This window comes from Xiphophorus maculatus, chromosome 16 (assembly GCF_002775205.1).
Source record: "Xiphophorus maculatus strain JP 163 A chromosome 16, X_maculatus-5.0-male, whole genome shotgun sequence".
NCBI lineage: Eukaryota > Metazoa > Chordata > Actinopteri > Cyprinodontiformes > Poeciliidae > Xiphophorus > Xiphophorus maculatus.
In genome coordinates, this window is record NC_036458.1 from 6,658,306 (window position 1) to 6,680,877 (window position 22,572).

Here is a 22,572-nt window from a genome sequence, read left to right on the forward strand (position 1 = left end):
ATGAAATCGAGATCATTCAAACCCGTCAAGCAAGTGTGAAGATGACTGAAAGCTCAAGGTCATTCGGTTACATTAATAAAACCTTAAAATCTCCCCTTTTTTTTTAGAAAAAAAAAACTGAACGCGGTTTTACATGCTCCATTTTTTGTGATGTTGGTAAAAACTCTGGCAGCAGCATTTTGGTGCGATCTGTGTTTTTCTATGTCCTGCTTCGACATGAACTCATTTTCACTTTACTAATGGACCTTATGCTGATTTTATAATTAATGGGAGAGGCAGGATGCAACTTTCCAGTCCATCACAGAGCAACACAGAGAAGCACACACACACTCATACCATGGAGCCAATTTAGAGAGACCAATTACCCTAACAGTCATGTTTTTGGACAGTGGGAAGAAACTGGAGCACCTGGAGAGAAAGCAGACCGAAAGATTCCCGATCAAGATAAAAACCTTGACCTTCCTGCTGCACGGCAACAGAGCAAATCACTGCTCCTCCTGCCAGCCCTGATCTGAAAATATGAGATCTTAATAATTTTACTGATTTAAAAACATAGGTATAAGATCCCCTTATCTTTCAGAGAAGTAATTTTTTGTGTTTAAAAAAAAAAAAAGGATTTGAGATTCACAACACGAGACTGCGCCGATCTGAATCTTTTTTTGGCACCTTGAGAATGGAATTTGTGGTAAGAGGAAATCTCCCTTGCAGAAATAAAACTAATAGGAGCACAGACTGATGGCTGCAGACTTGAAGTGTCTTTCTTGGATATTTCTGTCTTTTTGCTTAGATTGTTGTGTCTGAGGTAGAAGCACAGATGAACAATTGGTGCCAATTTATCCCAGAGGGCTCCCAAAGTGCAGCAGCTCTGGTCCTGCGGCTGCACCATGGCGACCGCTGTCGCGGCTGGGATCTGTCTTCTGCCACATGAAGCTCATTTTGTTCCTACCGGTCTTGCTGTAGCTCTCCCGTTTCCAAATCACCAAAGCTGAAAGTATGTGTTCCACTCCTGTGTTTAGGGCTCATTTTTAGACGGAGTTATCGTGGCACCTGGGGCATCACATAGAGAGATGAAAGGAAAGTGGCTCAGTGGAAGAAATGTAAATCTCCCCCCTCTCATTCACTTGTCTCTGTTGTTCTGTTTTTCTGAGTTTGTACACAGATGGTTTGGAGCACAAATCATCGCATGCCAACATATTACGTTCCTGTTTATTTTTAACAGCAACGACACTGCTATAGAAAAAGTCATTTTTTGTTTTATTTTTCCTTATTGTGCTCATTGTTTCTCACTCTGCCACATGCTGTCTCCTGACTCTGTGTGAAGATATAATTAATACGATAACTGAACCATCTTCTTCACACGCACCCAAAGACTTTCTGACTGCTAGAAGCAAACTTTGATGTCAGGCTTTGGTGAAATAATGCAAAGAAAATGCAAAAATAACAAAAGTAAGGGGCGCTTCTTACATTTAAAAGTGTCAGTCATCTTTTATTTCCTACTTTCATGACAGTAATAGCAGCTGCTACTTGCCACAAGAAAATGCACTTTAAGAAGGTGGCCATTTTTACTTTTACCTCAGATTTTGAACCGACAATGACCTATTTTGCAAATTTAATTATTCCTATGTAAGGTTGTAGAGGCAAAAGCTGTGTTTACTGCGACACAGAAATGGTAGCACATGAATCTCTGTGTTGAAAAACATTTTTAAAAAAGTCCAGTAATATGGATATTTTTTATTTGATTGAGTCATGCAGAAATAGATGCTTTTCATATGTATCTGTGTGATTGATGCAATCTTTGCAAACATATATACCGCTTGAGCTTTCAAGCAGACACTAATAATCAGTATGTGACAAGATCAACACAAAATAAGTGGTTCACAAAAACATTTAAAAAGAAAGATCTGAAAAGTTTGCTATTTATTGGAGTTTCCCCCCTTTACTCTGATGCTCCAGAATAAAATCCAGTGTGAATGAATAGTTGTCTTGAGAAGTCACTGACTTAGTAAATAGAGTAGGATTAGGGCTAAGGATGAGAAGTGTAAAGGAAGATTAGATTATAAACCAAATTTTGAACATCTCTCAAAGTGCTTCAAACTATAATATGAAAATGGAAGGAGAATGGCACAGGTGTAACATTGCAATCAATCCTAACTAAAATTTTAGGCAAGGAAAGCATTAATTAAAGATGCATCAAGGCCCATGGGAACTTCAGAGGGAGACATCCACAACTCAGTGCGCCTATGTGACCAAAAACAAGTCCAGTTTGCTTCACAGAAAACATGCAGAAGAGGCGCTAAGAAGATGAGAACAAAACGTAACTTTTTTGCCTACATGCAAAACAGCAGGTTTAGTGGAAAATTGGAAACCATCCTGAGCACATCATTCCCACTCTGTGAGACATGATGGTGGCAGCGACTTTTCATCAGCACCGACAGAGACACTGATCAGAGTTGAACTGAGATGGATGTAGCTAAGCACTGGGCAATCCTGTATGGAACACTGTTAGAATAAAATAAAAATGCATAGAGTAGTTTTCAGATTTTATTGGTAAAGATTACGCACAAAATTATAGACGATTTTGTTTTGGGCTGCCACATAAAATCCCAATAAAATACATGGAGCTAGTGGGGTGTAAATACTTCATTACACTACATGAAGTGAGGTTATGTGTTGTTTGGGTTTAGTCTTCAAATATGGGATGTAGTATTAATAGAGGACCCAAAGCAAATTTGGTTTAACATAACTAAAATGACCACGGACGTTTTAATTAAAACATTCTGCCTATGGTACAAGACATTCAAGACTCTATAAGCCAATTTGCCAATGTGCTGTTGGCGAATTGGCTTGAAATCTGTGTGTCGTTTCAAAGTAAATGATCTCTCTATGAAATGAGCCCTGATTGAGGGTTGAAAACCGCCAATCGTGCGTCTCAGACGCATGGAAAGGCGTGTCTCGGATAGCGCTTAAAATTATGTCTGTGCGTTTGTGAACTGCAGAGTTCGCTTTGAATCTTTAGCCAGTTGATCTCCTTAAATCTTTCGGAGGAGTCATTTTTTTTGTGTTTTTTATTTATTTATTTATTTTTTAAAAATGTCTTGAGATTTGAGATTCACACCGCGAGGCTGCGCTCATCTGAATCTTTTTTTGGCACCTGGAGAACGGAATTTGTGCCACACTGGAGCTTTCTGGTGCGCGCCGGAGGACGATCCACGGGGCAATACAGAGAGGAGACAGAACCTTTGCTGAACGCATGTCCACGCATGGCCTGAATACAAATAAAGCAAAAGCAGCTGGTGTATGAGCTGCACCAGTCTCTAATTTACCCAATAAGCGTGTGATTGGTGTGGAGAGTCACCCCTCAGGAGCAGCAGCAGCAGCAGCAGTGCGCACACTCCATTTGACGTGGATCTGCTCTCTGCCGGTGTTTCGCGTAAAGCAGTAATACCACGCCGACTGAACCCAGTTTGAGGAGCTAAAAGTTTTTTTTTGGATTCTTGCTTGCAACGACCTCCTCCGGCTCGGTGCCAATGATGACTGAGAACAGTGAGATGGAGAGCGACTCGCAGCTCCAGCGCTCCCCAAACAACATGCCCATCCAGCCGATGACATCCAAGGCAAGTTGCGCAAATTCTTCAGTCATTTACTATTCAGATGATGTATGCATCCTCTTGAAACGTGAAAAAAGGACAAACACTTAAATTCAGGCAAAACTTTGCAAACTGTTCCCGCCATTATCCGATGGGAATTGGCTGAATAGTGAAATTTGTTTGTTCATGCTTTTTAGCGTCTCCCCCGCCCCCCTCCCCATCCCGCCAGACCTGTTATAATTGATTATGAAATGGGGGTGACAACATTTCGCAAATGCAGTTGTATTTTTATGCCTGCGTCACTAGGTGTAATCTCCCACGTAACGTCTGATGTCACTTTCTCTCTTGTACGTTTCTTCAACACACACATGCGGTTCAATTTTCTATTTATTTTTTTAAAGAGGTATTTTAATCTTCTATTCTTGGTACAAATAGCTAAAGATAAATTGTAACCTTGAAAGCTTCTGCATGTGCATGACTTTTTTTTTTTCCGCTGAATAATTATCCAGCCTATAATGCTGCTCTCACTTCTTTCCTTTTGGAATTTACACAGGAATATGCACAAGTGAAAGCTTTACAAGTGCAGATTTTGACTTGAATATGCAGCTGTAGATCATTTTTCCTCTACATAGGCCTACCTGTCAGGAGCCTGGACTCATTACAAAGTGCCTGCAATGCCATTTGAGTTGTTGACTCAACTGTTTAAACAAAGATGTGGAGCTGTGAAAGCTTTGCCATTGCTTGCTTTTTAATGGTAGAACACTAGCTCATTAATTTGCTTCATGGACAACTTTCCCTTGAGTGGAGCCTTTGTCTCCACCTCATGCCTCTTCCTCTTCCCGATGCCCACGCACAAACACTGCAGGCTGCACTTTTGAAGCAAAGTGACACTCCGAAGCGATGCAGTCAGACACTCCACTGGATGCTCTGTGCTGCATCTAAATATTTGATGTCCTCCATGAGAAGCTGACATTGCTGCCAGCTAACTGTGCTCACTTTGGGGCGATCCGCTCTATATCCACCCTCCTCGCCAGCTGAGACCAAAGGAAATCATCAGTGATTCGACTCCAGGCAGAACCGATTGGTGTTCAGTTGAACTGAATGCCGGCTTTGGCTTAACTACATTATATCTTTAATAACAAAGTCATGAATTTTGTTAAGTGCATCCACTCTTTGCATTGATTAATGCAGCCTTGCCTGAATTCCACTGCTTTGTTTGAAATTCACTTTAATTCAGTGTAGAGTGGGAGATGAGTATTTACTCACTACAGACTTGCTCTGGTTTTGCATTCTGTCACACTTTAGCAATTTTTTTGTATCAAATAAAGATAACCTAAATAAATAAAATAGCAATTTTAAAAAAGCACATATTCAAACTAATTTGGACCAAGAACTTTAATTGAAAAGTAATCACCCCATGAAATAACTGGTTGAAAACATTGTCTTGCAAAGATTATTTTAATTTCAATAACTAGCCACACCCAGGCCTGAGTACTATCAGCCTTGTGGCACCAGGGAATCACAGAATAAAGCCTGTCTCACAGCAGGTTTTGAAATGGTCTAGTTAAAGTTTGGACTTGTATTCAATGGAGGCACTGTTGCATGATCTTAAGAAAGAAGGTGATGCTCAAAAACCCATCAATATGGCTGAATTAAAACAATCCTGCAAAGAATTGTGGGTCAGAATTCTTTCACGCTGATGTAAAAGATTTCTTTCTACTCATTTATTTTTGAATAATAAATAAAGCCATAATTTAAAAACTGCATTTTGCATTTACTATGTTATCTTTGTCTGCTTTTAAATTTGCATAATAATCTGAACATGCAAATTTAACAAAAACAAACAGCAAAAATGGAAGGAATCGTTGCAGAGGTAAAAGCTTTTTTACAGCTCTGTTTAAAATAATGAAAGTCATCTCATTAAAATTAAATGTATTTTAATTTCATCCAGTTACATAGATAAATTTAATTTTAATTATAATATAGTACATTCAGATTCATATGATATTTTGTCGGCTATTAAAAAGTTATCTCTAAACGAGACCAACAGATTGTCGAGTCATTCATGCTGCCGCAATCCCTCATCCTGACGAAATATGTAGTGACAGTGGGAGGGGGCAACTCCCTTATCAGAGAAAAAATGTCCAGCAGAAACTCATTGTCTCATTGTTGGTGTTTTCCCTGCCAATTCCAGTTTTTCCAAACCAGTTCCAGTGCTAAACTGGTGCTAGTACTTGTTTTACACCAACTGTTTCTGTTTCTCCCACCAAAAACTCTGGCACGAGAACTGATAACCTGGTGCTATCTTGGCTCCAGCTTTGAGTAGGATCAGAGAAAAGAACTGCTGTCATCAGCAGCTGAGGGCAGAGTCATGGACACAAAAAATTAAAATGTTACGAGCATTATATTTTAAAGCCCTGAGTAAGTTAAGACAAAAAACTAACAAAAAAGTCCAAAACAAAAGAAGAAGATCGACTCTTGGGTAAAAATAAATAACCTAGCAGAGTTTAGATTGCAGTATTTATTCTTTTGTAAACTCATTTGAAGTGGCTTGGCACTTCAGTTTAAATTTGTACCTACAAAAAGAGTTTATTGTGGAAAACAGGGTTGAAATAATATGCATTGTTAAAGTCTCAGTTCCATGTCTATTTAAAACACCTAATCAGGAGCATTTCTGAAATAGAAATCTCATTCACAGGAGGTAATTTTGAAGTAATCTAATCAGACTCAGACATGTGTCCGTGTCTTAATTGGACAGGAAAAGACTGGCAGAGAGAGGCTCCACTAGCAGATGCTCTGAGAAATCCACCAGCAGCAAATTCCAACATAGATGGATATCAAAAAAGAAAAAAAGGAAAATCAAGGACAGCTGTGTATGCTGCCAAAATGATTCAGAGGGCAGTCAGGAAGTGTGGACTTTCTCTGCAGCATCCAACAATGTGCTGCCAACGTTGGCAGGAATGTGAGCACAGCAGCCAGTGATGTCGGTCTGTGTTGAGAGCTGTTTGGTCTCTCAGGGTATTTGATGCCGTTTGAGTGTTTCATGAGAGAAGTGTGAACAGGTAAACCACTTTTCTCCTCATGTAAATAATACGCCTGGGAGTTTTTGACCACTGTCAACAACAACAATACCAAATGTGTCTGCCCATTTCTCCAGTTGATTGGCCCATTTTTTTTTCAGCTTGCTAGCCAAAAGACAATAATTTCACAAATTATCTAGTGTGCACTCTAGAATATTTATTCATTTTTAAAAAACATTCACACTGAGTACAGCCTTTCAGCACAGCTGGCTCAGTGGTAAAATATGGAGGACATTCACCATGTGTGAAAGTGACTATTGGTTCCAATTCCGAATCTAAATTACATGAAATTATAATTACAGTCATTAAAATTAAACTTCTATCCAGTGGCATTCAAAGTCTGTAGAAGATCACTTTGCTCATAAGAAGTTACATTGCTGGCATTGTATGTTTTTATGAGGCTAAAAGAGTTTTACATCATCTAGAAGTGGTGAAAGATGAAATATTTATTAAAGCACTTTGACTGAGACAAATCCCTCCCCAAATATATATAAATAATCCCAAATCCATGTTAAACCACCTGAATTCATTTTCTATTAACCAAATTTTGTGAATAAATTGTATAATTTGTACAAATTAAGTCAAGTGAAGTTGGCAATCTTTTTACACACAAACTACAATTTCATCTCACACACTTTCTCTCTCTGTGTGTAGGGGTGCACATGAAATAATGTTTCAGCATCACTAACCCTTACATTCCTCCTGAGGGCAACCTTAAAGTTTGTTGCAAATTTCACAGCAACCCATCCAGTAGCTGCTGAGACATGATACTAAAGACCGCAATCTTCTCTGTGCTGCCGGTGGAATTAAATTGGATTTTCTGGAAACTCTAGAGACCAAAAACGCCTGCAGAACTGTGTTAGCTCCAAGGAAATCCAGAGACCTCATGAAGGTCTAGCTTCATCCTTTTACAAAAGAGGGGAAGGAAACTTACCCTACAACAGTGCAGTATTCACTTATTCAGCTGAGGTGTTACTAATGATCTACCTGCATCACACAGATGACTACAGTTTCTGATCTCCAGAGTTTGCCACTGAATCAAACAACTCTTTGAGAGGACCCTCTTTTATGTTAACTTCAGATCTCGTTAACGAACACTTCACTTACTTCCCGAATGAAGAGGCTACAACACTGAATTTGACTGGTGTAAGCGGTGAGTCAGGGAGGGCTGCAACGTGATATCATTGTGTCATGTGCCGACCTTGAGCGTGCTTTACATGTCACGTCGGTACATTATCAATTTTCTGCATGCGTCATTCAATCTGGGGAATGTTTAGATAAAAAAAAAAAATAAAATAAACTGCATTGACTAAGCAGGTTAAGGTTAACTCAGAAGAGACAACTTGATGTGAAGCTCACTGCGATAATATTTTCATAATCCTCTTTGGCAGCTGAAGGAGGCCAAGGTCTTTCTTAATTAATGATCGCACCTTCACTGCTGTGATTGTTATTGATTTGACACTACAATAAAGGTGTGAGCCTCTGAAATATTGGAGTCTAGGTCAGAAGGGCAGAAAAGATACGTGGCGCTATGAGTTTCTCCTCCATTAAACAATCCTTGAAACGTTGATGGAGAGAGATGGCGTGTGTGTGTGTGTGTGTGTGGTTCTGCGTGAATGAGCTTGATTGATCGCGTGTGTACAAGCGTTTGTGATAGGAGAAGAACACTGGAGGCAGCCAGTGATTATGCATTGCTTATCTCATATTCATAGCAGGAATCTGCCATCCAGCCATGCATAATAACCAATTTTAGGACACAGAATGGGTCCACACTGTTTTTTTTCTGAAGGAAGCTTTTTTTTTTTTACAGGCTTGAAACAGATTTTATGATAAGTGATAGGTGATGATAGGTTTGTAGAAACGTTATGTTTTTCTTTTTGTGTTCACAAGGTGAAGTTTAAATACTTTGTGTTCTACTTTAGAGATATAATTCCCTTTAAACTACATATTCTTCCACTGACCTAGAATTGGTGTGAGCCAGGAGACTGTCTTTCAGAGCACATTTTCACTAAAGTTGGTTTCTTAAGGCTGAAATATCCCTCCTTAGAACAAGAACAAGGTCGGACACGGTGACGTTGATCATGTATTTGACTGTGGCTGGTTAAAGGGAACTTTACTGCCCGTATACACTGATAAGTGGACTTTCATATAAAAAGCACTTTGGACTTTATGCTGTTCTAATTGGATTAGCTGGAGGAGTATATCCGCTTCAGTGGTTCTTTTTTTCCAATATATTCTGAACCACCACTTTTCTTCCAATGGCACAGAGGGATATTTCCACATTTTAAAAATGGAGATTGATATTTCGAAATATGAAATGAAGAAATTTGAAAAGGGGGCGGAACTTTAACATCCTAGACATTCAACCAAGCAGCAAAAATGGGCCGATACATCAACAGTAAAAGCATCTGTTTGAAAATGCACATTTAATGTTACAGTTGCATATAAAAACTGTGAGAGTTAGTCGATTCAACGTTCAATGAATAAAATGTGCCTCACTCCAGAGATCTCTGAAAGCCGTCGGCATATTGTGGAGAAAAGCTGTTTATATCTGCAGCTTCCTGATAGAATCAACACTTTATTGTTTGGTTGTGACCTCTAGACACATTCAGACATTCCATAAATATCTCAGTCTGACCTCATTAAATTTTAACTGAAGCTCATGTCTGTATTCAGCAAAAGTCTTATTATTGATTTATAGATGTTCAGACTCTGCTGTCTTCTTGCAGAGCCTTGATTTTTGACATTTAGACTGAAAACATGTGAGTACTGTATGTGATTGGTGGTGGACTCATGCAGTTCTTGTGAGATGAGAACTTAGATTCCCTTCAGCATTAAGACTTTTTGTGTTAGAAGAGTAAAATAAAAGTATTTTTGTGGTGATTTTTATGGTTTTAGAAGCAACTACTGGACCACAAAAATAGCTTACTGCCGGGATCAGCTCCACCACCGTAGGACCCTAAACCAGATGAAATGGCTATTAACGCATTGATTAATGATTTACTAATAAGATGACCTGCCCCAAATGTTTTTTTCTACTTTCCTTTGGGAGCTATACACTTTTTTTGATGAGTGTAAAGATATTAGGCTTGATTTGCTAAAAGATTTTGGAAATAAACCTAGGCTGCACCCTGAAGCCAACAGTATATCTCTCTGTGTCCAAACTCAGACTTTCTGTTTTTGAATTAGACATTCTGGATGAATTTATGTTAAAATTGCTCGTTTTCATGTATATTTATGTAAATTACACTGATTGCCAAGAGCAGGATTCTCAAAGCAGACATGTGTAAATATATATATATACTGTATATACTATATATATATTGTATTTGGAAATTTACTGAATGTAATTTCTCCCAGATGTGTGAGGCATGTTGCATACTGCAAATTATTAACATCTCCAGTAGTTCAGTTCGTTTGCACCACTAAATACGGTCCTCAGTCAAAAATTGTGCCAGGCGGAAAAGATGTGCAAAACGTGGAGCTAAATACAGAAATGGAACAGTCCAAGTGAATCTGGGCTTTTGTTTCGTACAACAAAAGACTGGTTAATGCAGGAATTGTTACTTTACAAATAAAAGTGCAGGAAACATTACTTTGTCATTTGTGGCTCTTTGACTTTGGCCATTGATTGTGTAAAAGACGGATGCAGTGTCTAAAAGTACTTTAAGGGGAAACATGCACCTCCCTAATGGCTCCGGCTCTAAGTGGCATGCATTTGAAGCATCAGTTTCTCTTCTAAAATAAGACAAATTTGATGATTTCCCCCTCTGGTATCATCAGCAAGAATCACCCTCTCTGGTTTCTGTTCCTGAAAACCTTTCTATTACTGGCTACATTCAAAAAGCTGACTTGATTTGTATGAAATTGAGTTACATGGCTTTGCCACAATGACTTTGTTCACATGTTAAATGCCGCCTCTGAACCTGTCTCTCTTCTTACCATCTGAGCTTCTCACCTGCCACAGAGATTCATGTGAGATGGCGTAGTGATGCCTCCCTTTCGAGCGTGAGGTCACTTTGGCTTTGACTCCATAGTAGGATCCGCTCACGTAATGCTCAAATGAAGGGTAACGGGAAGGCTTTTTAGAGCTGCACACTGACAGTAATTGAGACATGTGCTTCAGCCGGCGCTGTTATGCTACCACTCGACTGCTCTGATTATGAGCTCGGCTCCAGCTGGAAATAGACAGAGTTGGAAAAAAGTGAAATAAATAAAAATATTAAAGACTTAAAAAACATTGACTGATGGCTGGAAGGGAGTGATAAAACTGAATTTATTTAGACTCACAGATTCTCTGTGCATTTTTATGTATATAAATTAGATCTATTTGTCTGGCAAAGTGCCTTGAGACGACTTTTATTGTGAATTAGCCCTTTATAAATAAACTGAATTGAATTTATTGTTTAAGCCTTAATAATGAAGCTGGGGCAACAATCAGAGCAATCAGTAACAACCACTTTGAACAGACTTTGTTGTTGTTTTCTTTCAGTTGTTTACATGAAAATCAAATTATAACCAACAATGCACTGTAAGGAGGAAAAATCTGTTTGTTCAGGGGCAGTTTTTAATCACAAAGTGAAAAGAAATAAATTGCAATTGAAAGAGATTGTTTTTATTTATTTTTTTAAAAAAAACAGACTTGGATAAATATGCAGATGGAAACATACACACAAATTAATGGACAGACATAAATAAATGAGTAAATTATTATCAAGATTTGGAAAATACCTAAATCAAGTATTGCAAGTTCATGCGTTTCAGTACTTTTCCAAAATATATGAATAAAGTCACCTATTAGTTGAAAGCTTTTATAGAATACAGACAAAAGAGAGGAAAAGAGAGTCAGAGGAAAAAAATGTACATATGAATGTGACACATCAAACACATGCAATTCAGATTTACAGTATTTAATCAAGCACAGCACATTAAACAATGTTACATGATAAAACACAGAGCAATCATTGTAATGTACATAGGTTTTCTAGTCACAGGCTAATTTGCAAACCCAGTCCTTGGTTGGACATTTGTTAAAAGAAAGCGAAAATAAAATTAAGATTCATGTTACCTGAGTTACATGATGGTAAAAAGGGAAAATACATTTTAGATTATCTTTTTTTCTATGAATCGTTATTAAAAATACCTGGGTTAAATTTCAAAATTTGAGCCACGAAGGGCCGCCAAGAGCAGAAAACCATAAGTGCAAACAGAGCTGTAACAGTTAACGGCAAACAGAGTATTCATCGTTTTAATCTAATGAGGTTATATTATCCAAATGAAATTATGCAGGAAACATATGGAGAGAGCAAATGCACTTACTCTTTAGTCTCTGTGCGTTTGCCTCTATGTGTCCCACACACAGATGCATACTCTTAAATAGACAAACTGTCTTCATATCTCATTACCAGACACACCGAGCTGCAAACAACATGTCCCCGTAAAGTGATTAAGTTTGGCACCGAGCAGAACGAGCGCAAACAGACGGTGCATCTGCGCACATAGCGTCTGCATTGCTCTGATTATCTGTCTGTGTGTCTGTCTGTTGGGGTGTGTGTGCAACGCCACTCTTCCCCTTCAAGAGGGCAGCTTCCTCGCTGACTGAAGCGGCATGTCAGTGCGCATTATGAGCATATACGTGCAAAGCAGCAGGCAAATTTCTAGAAACGTCCATCCATCAATCAATGCCAAGCAACTGCAGTTCAGTAGAATTTTTCTGCTTTTGTGGTTTTTGAAATACAGCAACAGCTAGTTATGTCTTTATGTTCTGTTAGACCTTGTGCAAAGTGTTATATGGCATATTTCTTTAAAATTGCTTCAAAGGAGCGAGGGTTTGTTCTATTGTAAAGTGGTATTAATAAATTTTTCTTTAAGCTCCTTGGAGGTTCTTCACAGATGTTTGATTTAATATTTGTTTAGAACAATGAGGAAAGTGGAGGACAAAAGAAGATTCATATTTTTTGAAATGATGTGTTTAGGAACCAGAATCAAAACACAGCAAAAACTGAATAATATATCCACTGCTGCAGGTCTTTTTGACTTTTAGTGCATTACTGTAAATATTAGTAAAAGATGTAAAAGAAAATTAAAGCTGCAAGCAGCCTCGGGCGGCCCTCGCAGCAAGCGCCGCTCCGGCCTATTGGCCACCGCGGGGGTTCCAGCCACCGCAGAAGCTCTCGCGCGGTTTCCAGAGCCGCAGCCCGCTCCCCACCGCGGAAGCTCCGCCGCAGTTTCCAGCACCGCCGCCCGCCAGCCGCCGCAGAAGCTGTCGCGCATTTTCCACGCCCGTCCACCGGGCGACAGGCATGAATGCGTTCGGCGGCGCTCCCCGACGACTGTCGAAAAATCTGGTGCAGATCGGTCGATGCGTCGAGGAGATACGGCCGATGTATTAACTTAGGGGGCGCAGTGGAGCCAAATTACATTTCAACCTCGTTGGGCTCTTTAGAGGTGAACAAAGGTCATACATATCCAGTTTGGCGCCAATCGGATGATCTATGCGTGAATAAGAGCCAAACGTATGCATATGGCGAGGGACTGATATTCGCCATTTGGCCACGCCTACACGGTTCAGCCAGCAGCAAGCATTGACAGAGTTTATCATCCGAATCATCTTGATTAGGTCAAAAGAGCCATAAACAGAGCTTTCCAAGGAAAAAAACGGCACTTCCGGTTCCGAGGGGGCGGGGCTTAGATGACGTCATAATGTGATGACGTAGGATTGACGGGCAAGCCTCCAGGATCACTCAGGCCAAGTTTGATGCAGCTCGGTCAAAATATGTGGAATGTAGAGGCAAACGTATACGAACGGCGTTGCCGCCATTGAACACTCTTGGCACTTTAAAGCAAGTGAGATCAACTTCCTATCTGTCATCCAACACAGAATCAACTTGATTAGGTCAAGAGAGCCATAAACAGAGCTTTCCAAGGAAAAAAACGGCACTTCCGGTTCCGAGGGGGCGGGGCTTAGATGACGTCATAATGTGATGACGTAGGATTGACGGGCAAGCCTCCAGGATCACTCAGGCCAAGTTTGATGCAGCTCGGTCAAAATATGTGGAATGTAGAGGCAAACGTATACGAACGGCGTTGCCGCCATTGAAAACTCTTGGCACTTTAAAGCAAGCGAGACCAACTTCCTATCTGTCATCCAACACAGAATCACCTTGATTAGGTCAAGAGAGCCATAGATGAAAGTTTCCAAGGAAAAAAATAGCACTTCCTGTTCTGAGGGGGCGGGGCTTAGATGACGTCATAATCTGATGACATAGAATTTTCAGGTATCACACCAGCATCACTCAAGCCAAGTTTGGTGCAGCTCGGTCGAAACATGTGGAATCTAGAAGCAAACGTATGGCATCGGCGTTACAGGTCACTTCGCCACGCCGCCACGCCCAGCTGCTATCTCAAAGCCGGTCAGGGTTGGAATCCTCAACACACCAACATGTCTTCTGTGTCTGGACACAGTTTCATGTTGATTAGGTCAAAGGGCTAAGATAGCGACCGTTCACAGTAAAACATGACACTTCCTGTTCTCAGGGGGCGTGGCCTAAGTGATGTCATCATTTCACCACAGGGTATTTTAGGACACCCGATGACGATCAATCACTGAAAGTTTGGTCCCTCTATGTGTTTTTTTATAGGAAATATAAGAGTTTCGTGTTTCATGGCGAGTAGGTGAACTTTGACCCCTGCTAACCCCCCTTCAACATGCTCCAAAACTCACCAATTTGATAACTTTAAATCAAACATGCCTTATGATCAGACTGACCGAGTTTGAAGCCGATCAATCGAAATCCCTAGGAGGAGTTCGATCAAATACGAAGGCTGTAAACAGCAAAATCGAGGAAAGAAATGGACGTTCAATACAAAATGGCCGACTTTCTGTGATAGTTGGCTTATAACATTAAATGTAAGTTCTGAGTCTTTTGGTGAGCTCTACAAGTGTACCAAATTTCATGTCTCTACGATGAAGTACGTTCATACCATTGTGTCAACAGAAAATTGCTAGTTGCCGCCGTTCAGCAATTTTTTTTGCGATTTTTGCGACAACCTTAAAATTCAAAATTTTTAAATTTTCTAGTCGCGACCGCCAAGTTTGGTGAGTTTTTGAATATGATAAAGCCCCCAAAAAGGCACACGAAGAGGTGGGAAGAATCGTAATAATAATAATAATTAAAGCTGCAAGCAGCCTCGGGCGGCCCTCGCAGCAAGCGCCACTCCGGCCTATTGGCCACCGCGGGGGTTCCGGCCACCGCAGAAGCTCTCGCTCGGTTTCCAGAGCCGCAGCCCGCTCCCCACCGCGGAAGCTCCGCCGCAGTTTTCAGCACCGCCGCCCGCCAGCCACCGCAGAAGCTGTCGCGCATTTTCCCCGCCAGTCCACCAGGCGACACGCGTGAATGCGTTCGGCAGCGCTCCCCGACGACTGTCAAAAAATCTGGCGCAGATCGGTCGATGCATCGAGGATATACAGCCGATGTATTAACTTAGGGGGCACAGTGGAGCCAAATTACATTTCAACCTCGTTGGGCTCTTTAGAGGTGAACAAAGGTCATACATATCCAGTTTGGCGCCAATCGGATGATCTATGCGTGAATAAGAGCCAAACGTATGCATATGGCGAGGGACTGATATTCGCCATTTGGCCACGCCTACACGGTTCAGCCAGCAGCGAGCATTGACAGAGTTTATCATTCGAATCACCTTGATTAGGTCAAGAGAGCCATAAACAGAGCTTTCCAAGGAAAAAAACGGCACTTCCGGTTCCGAGGGGGCGGGGCTTAGATGACGTCATAATGTGATGACGTAGGATTGACGGGCAAGCCTCCAGGATCACTCAGGCCAAGTTTGATGCAGCTCGGTCAAAATATGTGGAATGTAGAGGCAAACGTATACGAACGGCGTTGCCGCCATTGAAAACTCTTGGCACTTTAAAGCAAGCGAGATCAACTTCCTATCTGTCATCCAACACAGAATCAACTTGATTAGGTCAAGAGAGCCATAAACAGAGCTTTCCAAGGAAAAAAACGGCACTTCCGGTTCCGAGGGGGCGGGGCTTAGATGACGTCATAATGTGATGACGTAGGATTGACGGGCAAGCCTCCAGGATCACTCAGGCCAAGTTTGATGCAGCTCGGTCAAAATATGTGGAATGTAGAGGCAAACGTATACGAACGGCGTTGCCGCCATTGAAAACTCTTGGCACTTTAAAGCAAGCAAGATCAACTTCCTATCTGTCATCCAACACAGAATCACCTTGATTAGGTCAAGAGAGCCTAATCAAGGTTCTCTTGATTAGAGAACCTTGATTCTCTAATGAATCCACAACACACCAACATGTCTTCTGTCTACGGAATGAACTCTGTCATTCCGTAGGGCAATGCTGCCCTCTGGTGTCGAATTACTGAAATTACTGAAATAGTTTCATTATTTCAGTAATTCGACACCAGAGGGCAGCATTGCCCTACGGAATGACTAAATATCCCCTTTGTAATTGACTGTGTAATATGTCAATCACAGGGGATCTTTGAGCCTTGCTAACCCCCCTTCAACATGCTCCAAAACTCACCAATTTGATCACTTTAAATCAAACATGCCTTGTGATCAGACTGACCAAGTTTGAAGTCGATCAATCGAAATCCCTAGGAGGAGTTCGATCAAATACGAAGGCTGTAAACGTCAAAATCGAGGTCAAATGAACTTCAATCTAAAATGGCCGACTTCCTGTTGGGTTTAGAGCATGGCTCTAAGAGACTTTTTTGTACGTCCTGACAAGATACACATGTGTACCAAGTTTCGTAATTCTAGGATAAAGCATGGCTTGGGGCTGTTCATTTAAAATACTCTAGGGGTCGCTATAGAGAAATTAGGCCACGCCCACCAAATTTTGTTATGAATTCCTGTCGGTGGGTGCATAAGGATCCATCCTACTGAGTTTGGAGCAGCTGGGCCCGAAATTGTGGAATTCAGAGCCAAACGTATGGCAACGGCGTTACAGGTCACTTCGCCACGCCGCCACGCCCACCTGCTATGTCAAAGCCGGCCGGGGTTGGAATCCTCAACACACCAACATGTCTATTGTCTCTGGACACAGTTTCATGTTGATTAGGTCAAAGGGCTAAGATAACGACCGTTCACAGTAAAACATGACACTTCCTGTTCTCAGGGGGCGTGGCCTACGTAAAAAAATAATTTCACCACAGGGTATTTTAGGTAACCCGATAACGATCAATCCCAGAAAGTTTGGTCCCTCTATGTGTTTTTGTATAGGAAATATAAGAGTTTCGTGTTGCATGGCGAGTAGGTGAACTTTGACCCCTGGTAACCCCCCTTCAGCAAGCTCATACAGTCACCAATTTGATAACTTTAAATCAGACATGCCTTATGATCAGACTGACCGAGTTTGAAGTCGATCAATCGAAATCCCTAGGAGGAGTTCGATCAAATGCAAAGGCTGTAAACGTCAAACTCGAGGTCCAAAATGGACCTTCAATACAAAATGGCCGACTTCCTGTTGGGTTTAGAGCATGGCTCTAAGAGACTTTTTTGTACGTCCTGACAAGATACACATGTGTACCAAGTTTCGTAATTCTAGGTTTAAGCATGGCTTGGGGCTGTTCATTTAAAATACTCTAGGGGTCGCTATAGAAAAATTAGGCCACGCCCACCAAATATCGCTATGGATTCCTGTTCGGGGATGGATAAGGATCCATCCTAGTGAGTTTGGAGCAGCTCACCCCGAAACTGTGGAATTTAGAGCCAAACGAAATTCGATGGCGTTCGCAACGCCGCCACGCCCACCTGCTTCATCGCAGCCGGTCGGGGTTGGAATCCACAACACACCAACATGTCTTCTGTCTCTGGACACAGTTTCATGTTGATTAGGTCAAAGGGCTAAGATAGCGACCGTTCACAGTAAAACATTACACTTCCTGCTCTCAGGGGGCGTGGCCTACGTAAAAAAAAAATTTCACCACAGGGTATCTTAGGACACCCGATGACGACCAATCACTGAAAGTTTGGTCCCTCTATGTGTTTTTGTATAGGAAATATAAGAGTTTTCTGTTTCATGGCGTGTAGGTGAACTTTGACCCCTGCTAACCCCCCTTCAACATGCTCCAAAACTCACCAATTTGATAACTTTAAATCAGACATGCCTTATGATCAGACTGACCGAGTTTGAAGCCAATCAATCGAAATCCCTAGGAGGAGTTCGATCAAATACGAAGGCTGTAAACGTCAATATCGAGGTAAAAAATGGACCTTCAATACAAAATGGCCGACTTCCTGCGATACTTGCACTATGACATTACTTGTAAATTCTGAGCGTCTTAGTGAGCTCTACAACTGTACCGAATTTCAAGTCTCTACGATGAAGTAAGTGAATAGCAATGGGTCTTTTGAAAATTGCTAGTTGCCGCCGTTGAGCAATTTTTTTTGCGATTTTTGCGGCGACCTTAAAATTCAAAATTTTTAAACCGCCTAGTCGCTTCCGCCAAGTTTGGTGAGTTTTTGAATATGATAAAGCCCCCAAATGGGCCCACGAAATGGGTGGAAGAATAATAATAAAACAGTACAGATACAATAGGCCTTCGCAGCGCTTTGCTGCTCGGGCCTAATAAACAGTACAGATACAATAGGCCTTCGCAGCGCTTTGCTGCTCGGGCCTAAAAACAAAAATAATGTAATCAGAATGTATTTATGACAAGCTGGTTGTAACAAAGTGCCAACAGATGTGACTTAAAGTTGGTTCTTCTTAAATATTATTCCCAAAACAAGTGAAGAAAGCGGTGAAAGTCCTAAAAATATCCCATTTAGCACCAATTCAAAACTTTTTAGGAATATTTGCTAAGTGAGGGTTTAGGAAAGACTTTTACACAACACAATTTTGCTATAATGTTTGGATTTAGCCTTGTTTTCTCAGTGCAAACCTTTTATGTCATCAGTCGTACTAGCAGCATCACTTGGATATGCTGTTGGCACATGATAACACTGTGTAAACCCATTTCATTTAATGACAACACCTCCCTTTGACCACTACTGAAGAAAAAAACATTTACACGCGGCAGAGTTCAATATATAACAGCAGATGGTCATAAAGAGAATTGGCTTATCTTGTTTAACCATGAACCAATCATATGAGGAACACTTTGTCTCACTTAAGAGAACTTTGAAACTTCGCTATTAATATTTTATTCACATGAGGTAATATTGCGTGCTGTGAGTCACCCTATATCCCCAATGAGAACTGGTGAGAGCATGGCATTTTGTTTATGGATGCTGGGATATTGCTTGTGCTGTCCTGAGGGTGCATTCAGCATGTGTTATTGCCTCCTGCTCAGCTCGTGTTTATTATCTGTTTTCCTTCCTGTCTTCATCAATGTGTGCAGCTCCAGAGATTGAAACGCTCACTGTCCTTCAAGACCATGATGCGCAGCAAGAGCGTGGAGAACTTCTTTCAGAGGTCCTACAGCGACGCTCGCCTGCCCGCCGACTTTATCACTGACCCACCACCGCCTTCTCCTCCGCTGCCACCCGGCTCCCCTCTCGTTGGCGAACGCTCACCCTCCATTTCACCGTCTCTTAGCCCCAACCCCTCCATCTGTTCCCACTCACCGTCTCTCAGCCTTTCTCCATCACTGCCTGCAAAGCCTCCCCGAGCTCAGATTAACCACTGTTTTCAGGACCACATTTTTCGGAAGCCCACCAACTGCCAGCACTGCAAGCACATGATAGTGGGTAAGGTGCTAAAGCTGTTCCCACAAGATTACATGATTCCATGTCGCTATATTTGGCTCAGACTGATGACCATTTGTGGAGGGGATGTGGGAATGTATGTGCAACTTAGAGGTTAAAATGTGCTTTGAGATTCAAAACTGGTCTTTTTGCTTTGTGTATTCAGGTCAATGGCATCACAAGAGGTAAAAGAGAAGTTGATCAGCAGGCATTAGCAAACAATTTTCAAAAATTTTCATACGTGTTGTGCAGCTTTTGAGTTACATTCCAGTTTGTCCTGAACCTCTTTCGCAAACCTTTTACTGTTGCCAAATTTTACTTAAATCCAGGCAGTGTTCTAAACCCTGAATATTTTGTTTTGCTCCACAGAATATTAGGAAACACTGGTGAAGGACAACCTTGATTTCAAAACAGGGAAATAAAGAAAAACAATTAAAGAACCTGTTTCAATTGTATTATACCTCATGTGATGTCATCAGAGACCCAGAAACATGCTTTTGGGGTGGTAGACTCCAATGATTTACAACTAAATAGCAAGAAAACATAAAATGGATCATGACATACTGTTATAGATGTTAAATGTCAGTGTGATTTTTCTTACAAAAAGTCTAGCTTGTAGTTTTAAAACCTTGTATAAGTTGTACAAATAACCTTAAATAGAAGGTTAAAGAACGCGTGCAACACATCAAACACATTTTTATAAGCTGACAAACTTTCAAACAACCAGATTTATTTTGGCTCCAGTAAGTGGACATTTAATTAAAACTGACTCATTTTCTTCAGTGCAGTTTGAGTGTAGTTTTCTTTTATCTCTGCCTTGCTGCTCTTATGAGCTAACAGCTACTAGTATTTCTCCTAAATGTGTTTCCTGTCAGTATGACTGATTATAGCCTCCTACCTGCTCCCCTGTGTTTGCGTCCAGGCTGTTGTTTTGCATGCATTGTGGGGTTTATTTATGTAATGCATCACTTCGCCCTGGCTGCACTCATCAGCAGTCCTCAAATAAAGTCTAGCCTCCTTTCTCCTTGTTAAGCTGATTAAGTAGAATCAATTTTCCTCTTTAAAGTAAAAACTGTGCTTTCTTAAAGCCCTCTAATTTTTCCCCTTCTTTCTTAAGTAGCTTGTTGATGTTATCCTCATCTGCAGCAAATTCAGAAATCACTCTTCTTTGGTTCTAAAATAAAAACCAAGGTTTTGGCCTCTTCATGCGTATAAACATTATAAATAGTGATTATCTCATCAGAAAACAAATTAGGAAGAAAACATCTGGAGACAGTTTTTTTTTTTTTTGTCATTCCAACACTTTAAGTGAAAATGAAAACACTTGATGAATCATTCCTAAATCTATTATGTCTGAAATATCTCCAGCTGCTTTTCAATCTTGCCATATTTTAAGAGCTGTTGATTATAAGCTGTTAGTATTTGCAGTTGCAACAGAACAGAGCTTGATAATCTGAGAAGACACAGATCTGCTTCTGTGATCTGTAGGCCACTTTGTTCTTTTCACACTTTTTATGCACCCTGCTGCTTCAGTTTTTTTTGTTTGTTTGTTATTCTTTCATTGTGGCTACATCTATGTCCGTCTTCCGTGTCTTTAATTCTTTGTCTAACCCTCTCTGTAGGAAACTCCAAACAAGCTCTGCGGTGTAAAACATGCAAGATGGCTGCTCACCTGTGGTGCACATCAGAACTCTCGCAGCAGCAATGCCATGGAAAGGTATATGCAATTTTATGCTGCATTAATTTTTTTTTAAACATTTACAGTTTCTCCCATATTAGAGATTCCTTGTCACCAGTGTGGGGAAAATATGTCCAAATTTTGCAAGACTATAAACAAAAAGCTCCACAGAAGCATAAAAAACATGAAAAATTAAACATGAGTCGAGGTGTTAATTACTGAATCTACCTTGAGAACATACATTTGGCCTTGCATTGCAAAGCCAATGCAAAACATACAAATTAGACTTTAAGCCCTCAGTTTATTTAGAATAATTACCAATTGATGAGCAAAATCCTGAGAAGAAATGTGAAGCAATGTGAATAAGCAACATGACAACTTTTTCAATTAATACATTCAAACACTTCTTATACTCATTGTAACAAGTGAACTATCTTGAGAAAAAGCTATTTGAACAGGACCAGAACCATCTGGGTTTTGCAGCAGTAAATGAAATAAAATAAAAAAATAAGGTCATGTCATAAAGCCACAATGTTCAAACATATGACAACACAATAATAATAATAATAATAATAATAATTAATAATAGTCCACCTCAAACTGGTTAAGAATTAAGAAATGGAAGGTCTAGTTAAAACCCTGAAAGGCTGTTGCGGGTCTGTGGAGAGTCTGAGTTGTCGTGGAAAAAATACTATTTCTAAGCACTGTTCAGGTGAAATCACTCAATCAGGTTTATTCATATATTGTGCACAATACAGAGAGCTTGTAGGACAATCAGTAATGAAACAGGTCTGGATGAAAAGCTCTGTCAGGCAGAGACAACACATGAGTTTTATACCAAGGATAAAGAATTAACAACAAGCGGCGAGACAGTCTGGTTCTGATGCAGCTGTAGAAAACAACTTCCAACCTACATGTAACCCAAATAGTTCTTTTGGTGAGAGTTCACAATCATTCCATATAACATGACTAGCAGATGTGACCTTATTGTAATTTTTCCATCACAACTCTTACTCAAACAAGTAAGGTTGAAACCTTTGCAACTTCAGCTCTCCCTCTGTCTGATCTTCATCTGAAGTGTCTGTCAGGAAAAAAGTCTGAGACTAGATGAAAGTGCTTCAGAATCTCTGTAGGATATTTGCAAAATTCCCTCGCTGCTTCCTTTCAAACCTCACCATCTACTGCCGAATTTTGGTGCCTCGTGTCACATTATCAACCAGCATCATTTATTTTTCCTGCAATGGAGGTCTGTACTGCTTTACCACTGGGGTTTTTTGTGATTTTATTTTTCTTGCAGTTGTTAAAAATAAATGCATCACTCCAATCTGAAGTCATAATCAGTTTAGTCATCAGATCTGGGTACTACTATCAAACAGGCTTTCCACTTTTTTTTACCACATTTAATCTAACTGCTGACATGTTAATATAATATTTATTCAGATGTCACAAGCCATGAATTATATTGGTTGACTTTGGATAAAAAAAAACCACAAAA

The 22,572-nt window shown here is 40.5% G+C and overlaps 1 protein-coding gene across 2 annotated transcripts in view; it reads left to right on the top strand.

The window, feature by feature from the left end:
• Positions 1-3,006: 3,006 nt before the first annotated feature.
• stac2 (SH3 and cysteine rich domain 2) overlaps positions 3,007-22,572 on the top strand; it is a 33,180-nt gene continuing 13,614 nt past the window's right edge. For both annotated transcript variants that reach the window (XM_023349706.1, XM_023349707.1), the window contains exons 1-3: positions 3,007-3,614; positions 19,054-19,402; positions 21,022-21,116. In XM_023349706.1, the coding sequence (XP_023205474.1) occupies positions 3,528-3,614; positions 19,054-19,402; positions 21,022-21,116 (531 nt within the window). In that variant the 5' untranslated portion in view covers positions 3,007-3,527. The remainder of the gene's footprint in view (positions 3,615-19,053; positions 19,403-21,021; positions 21,117-22,572) is intronic.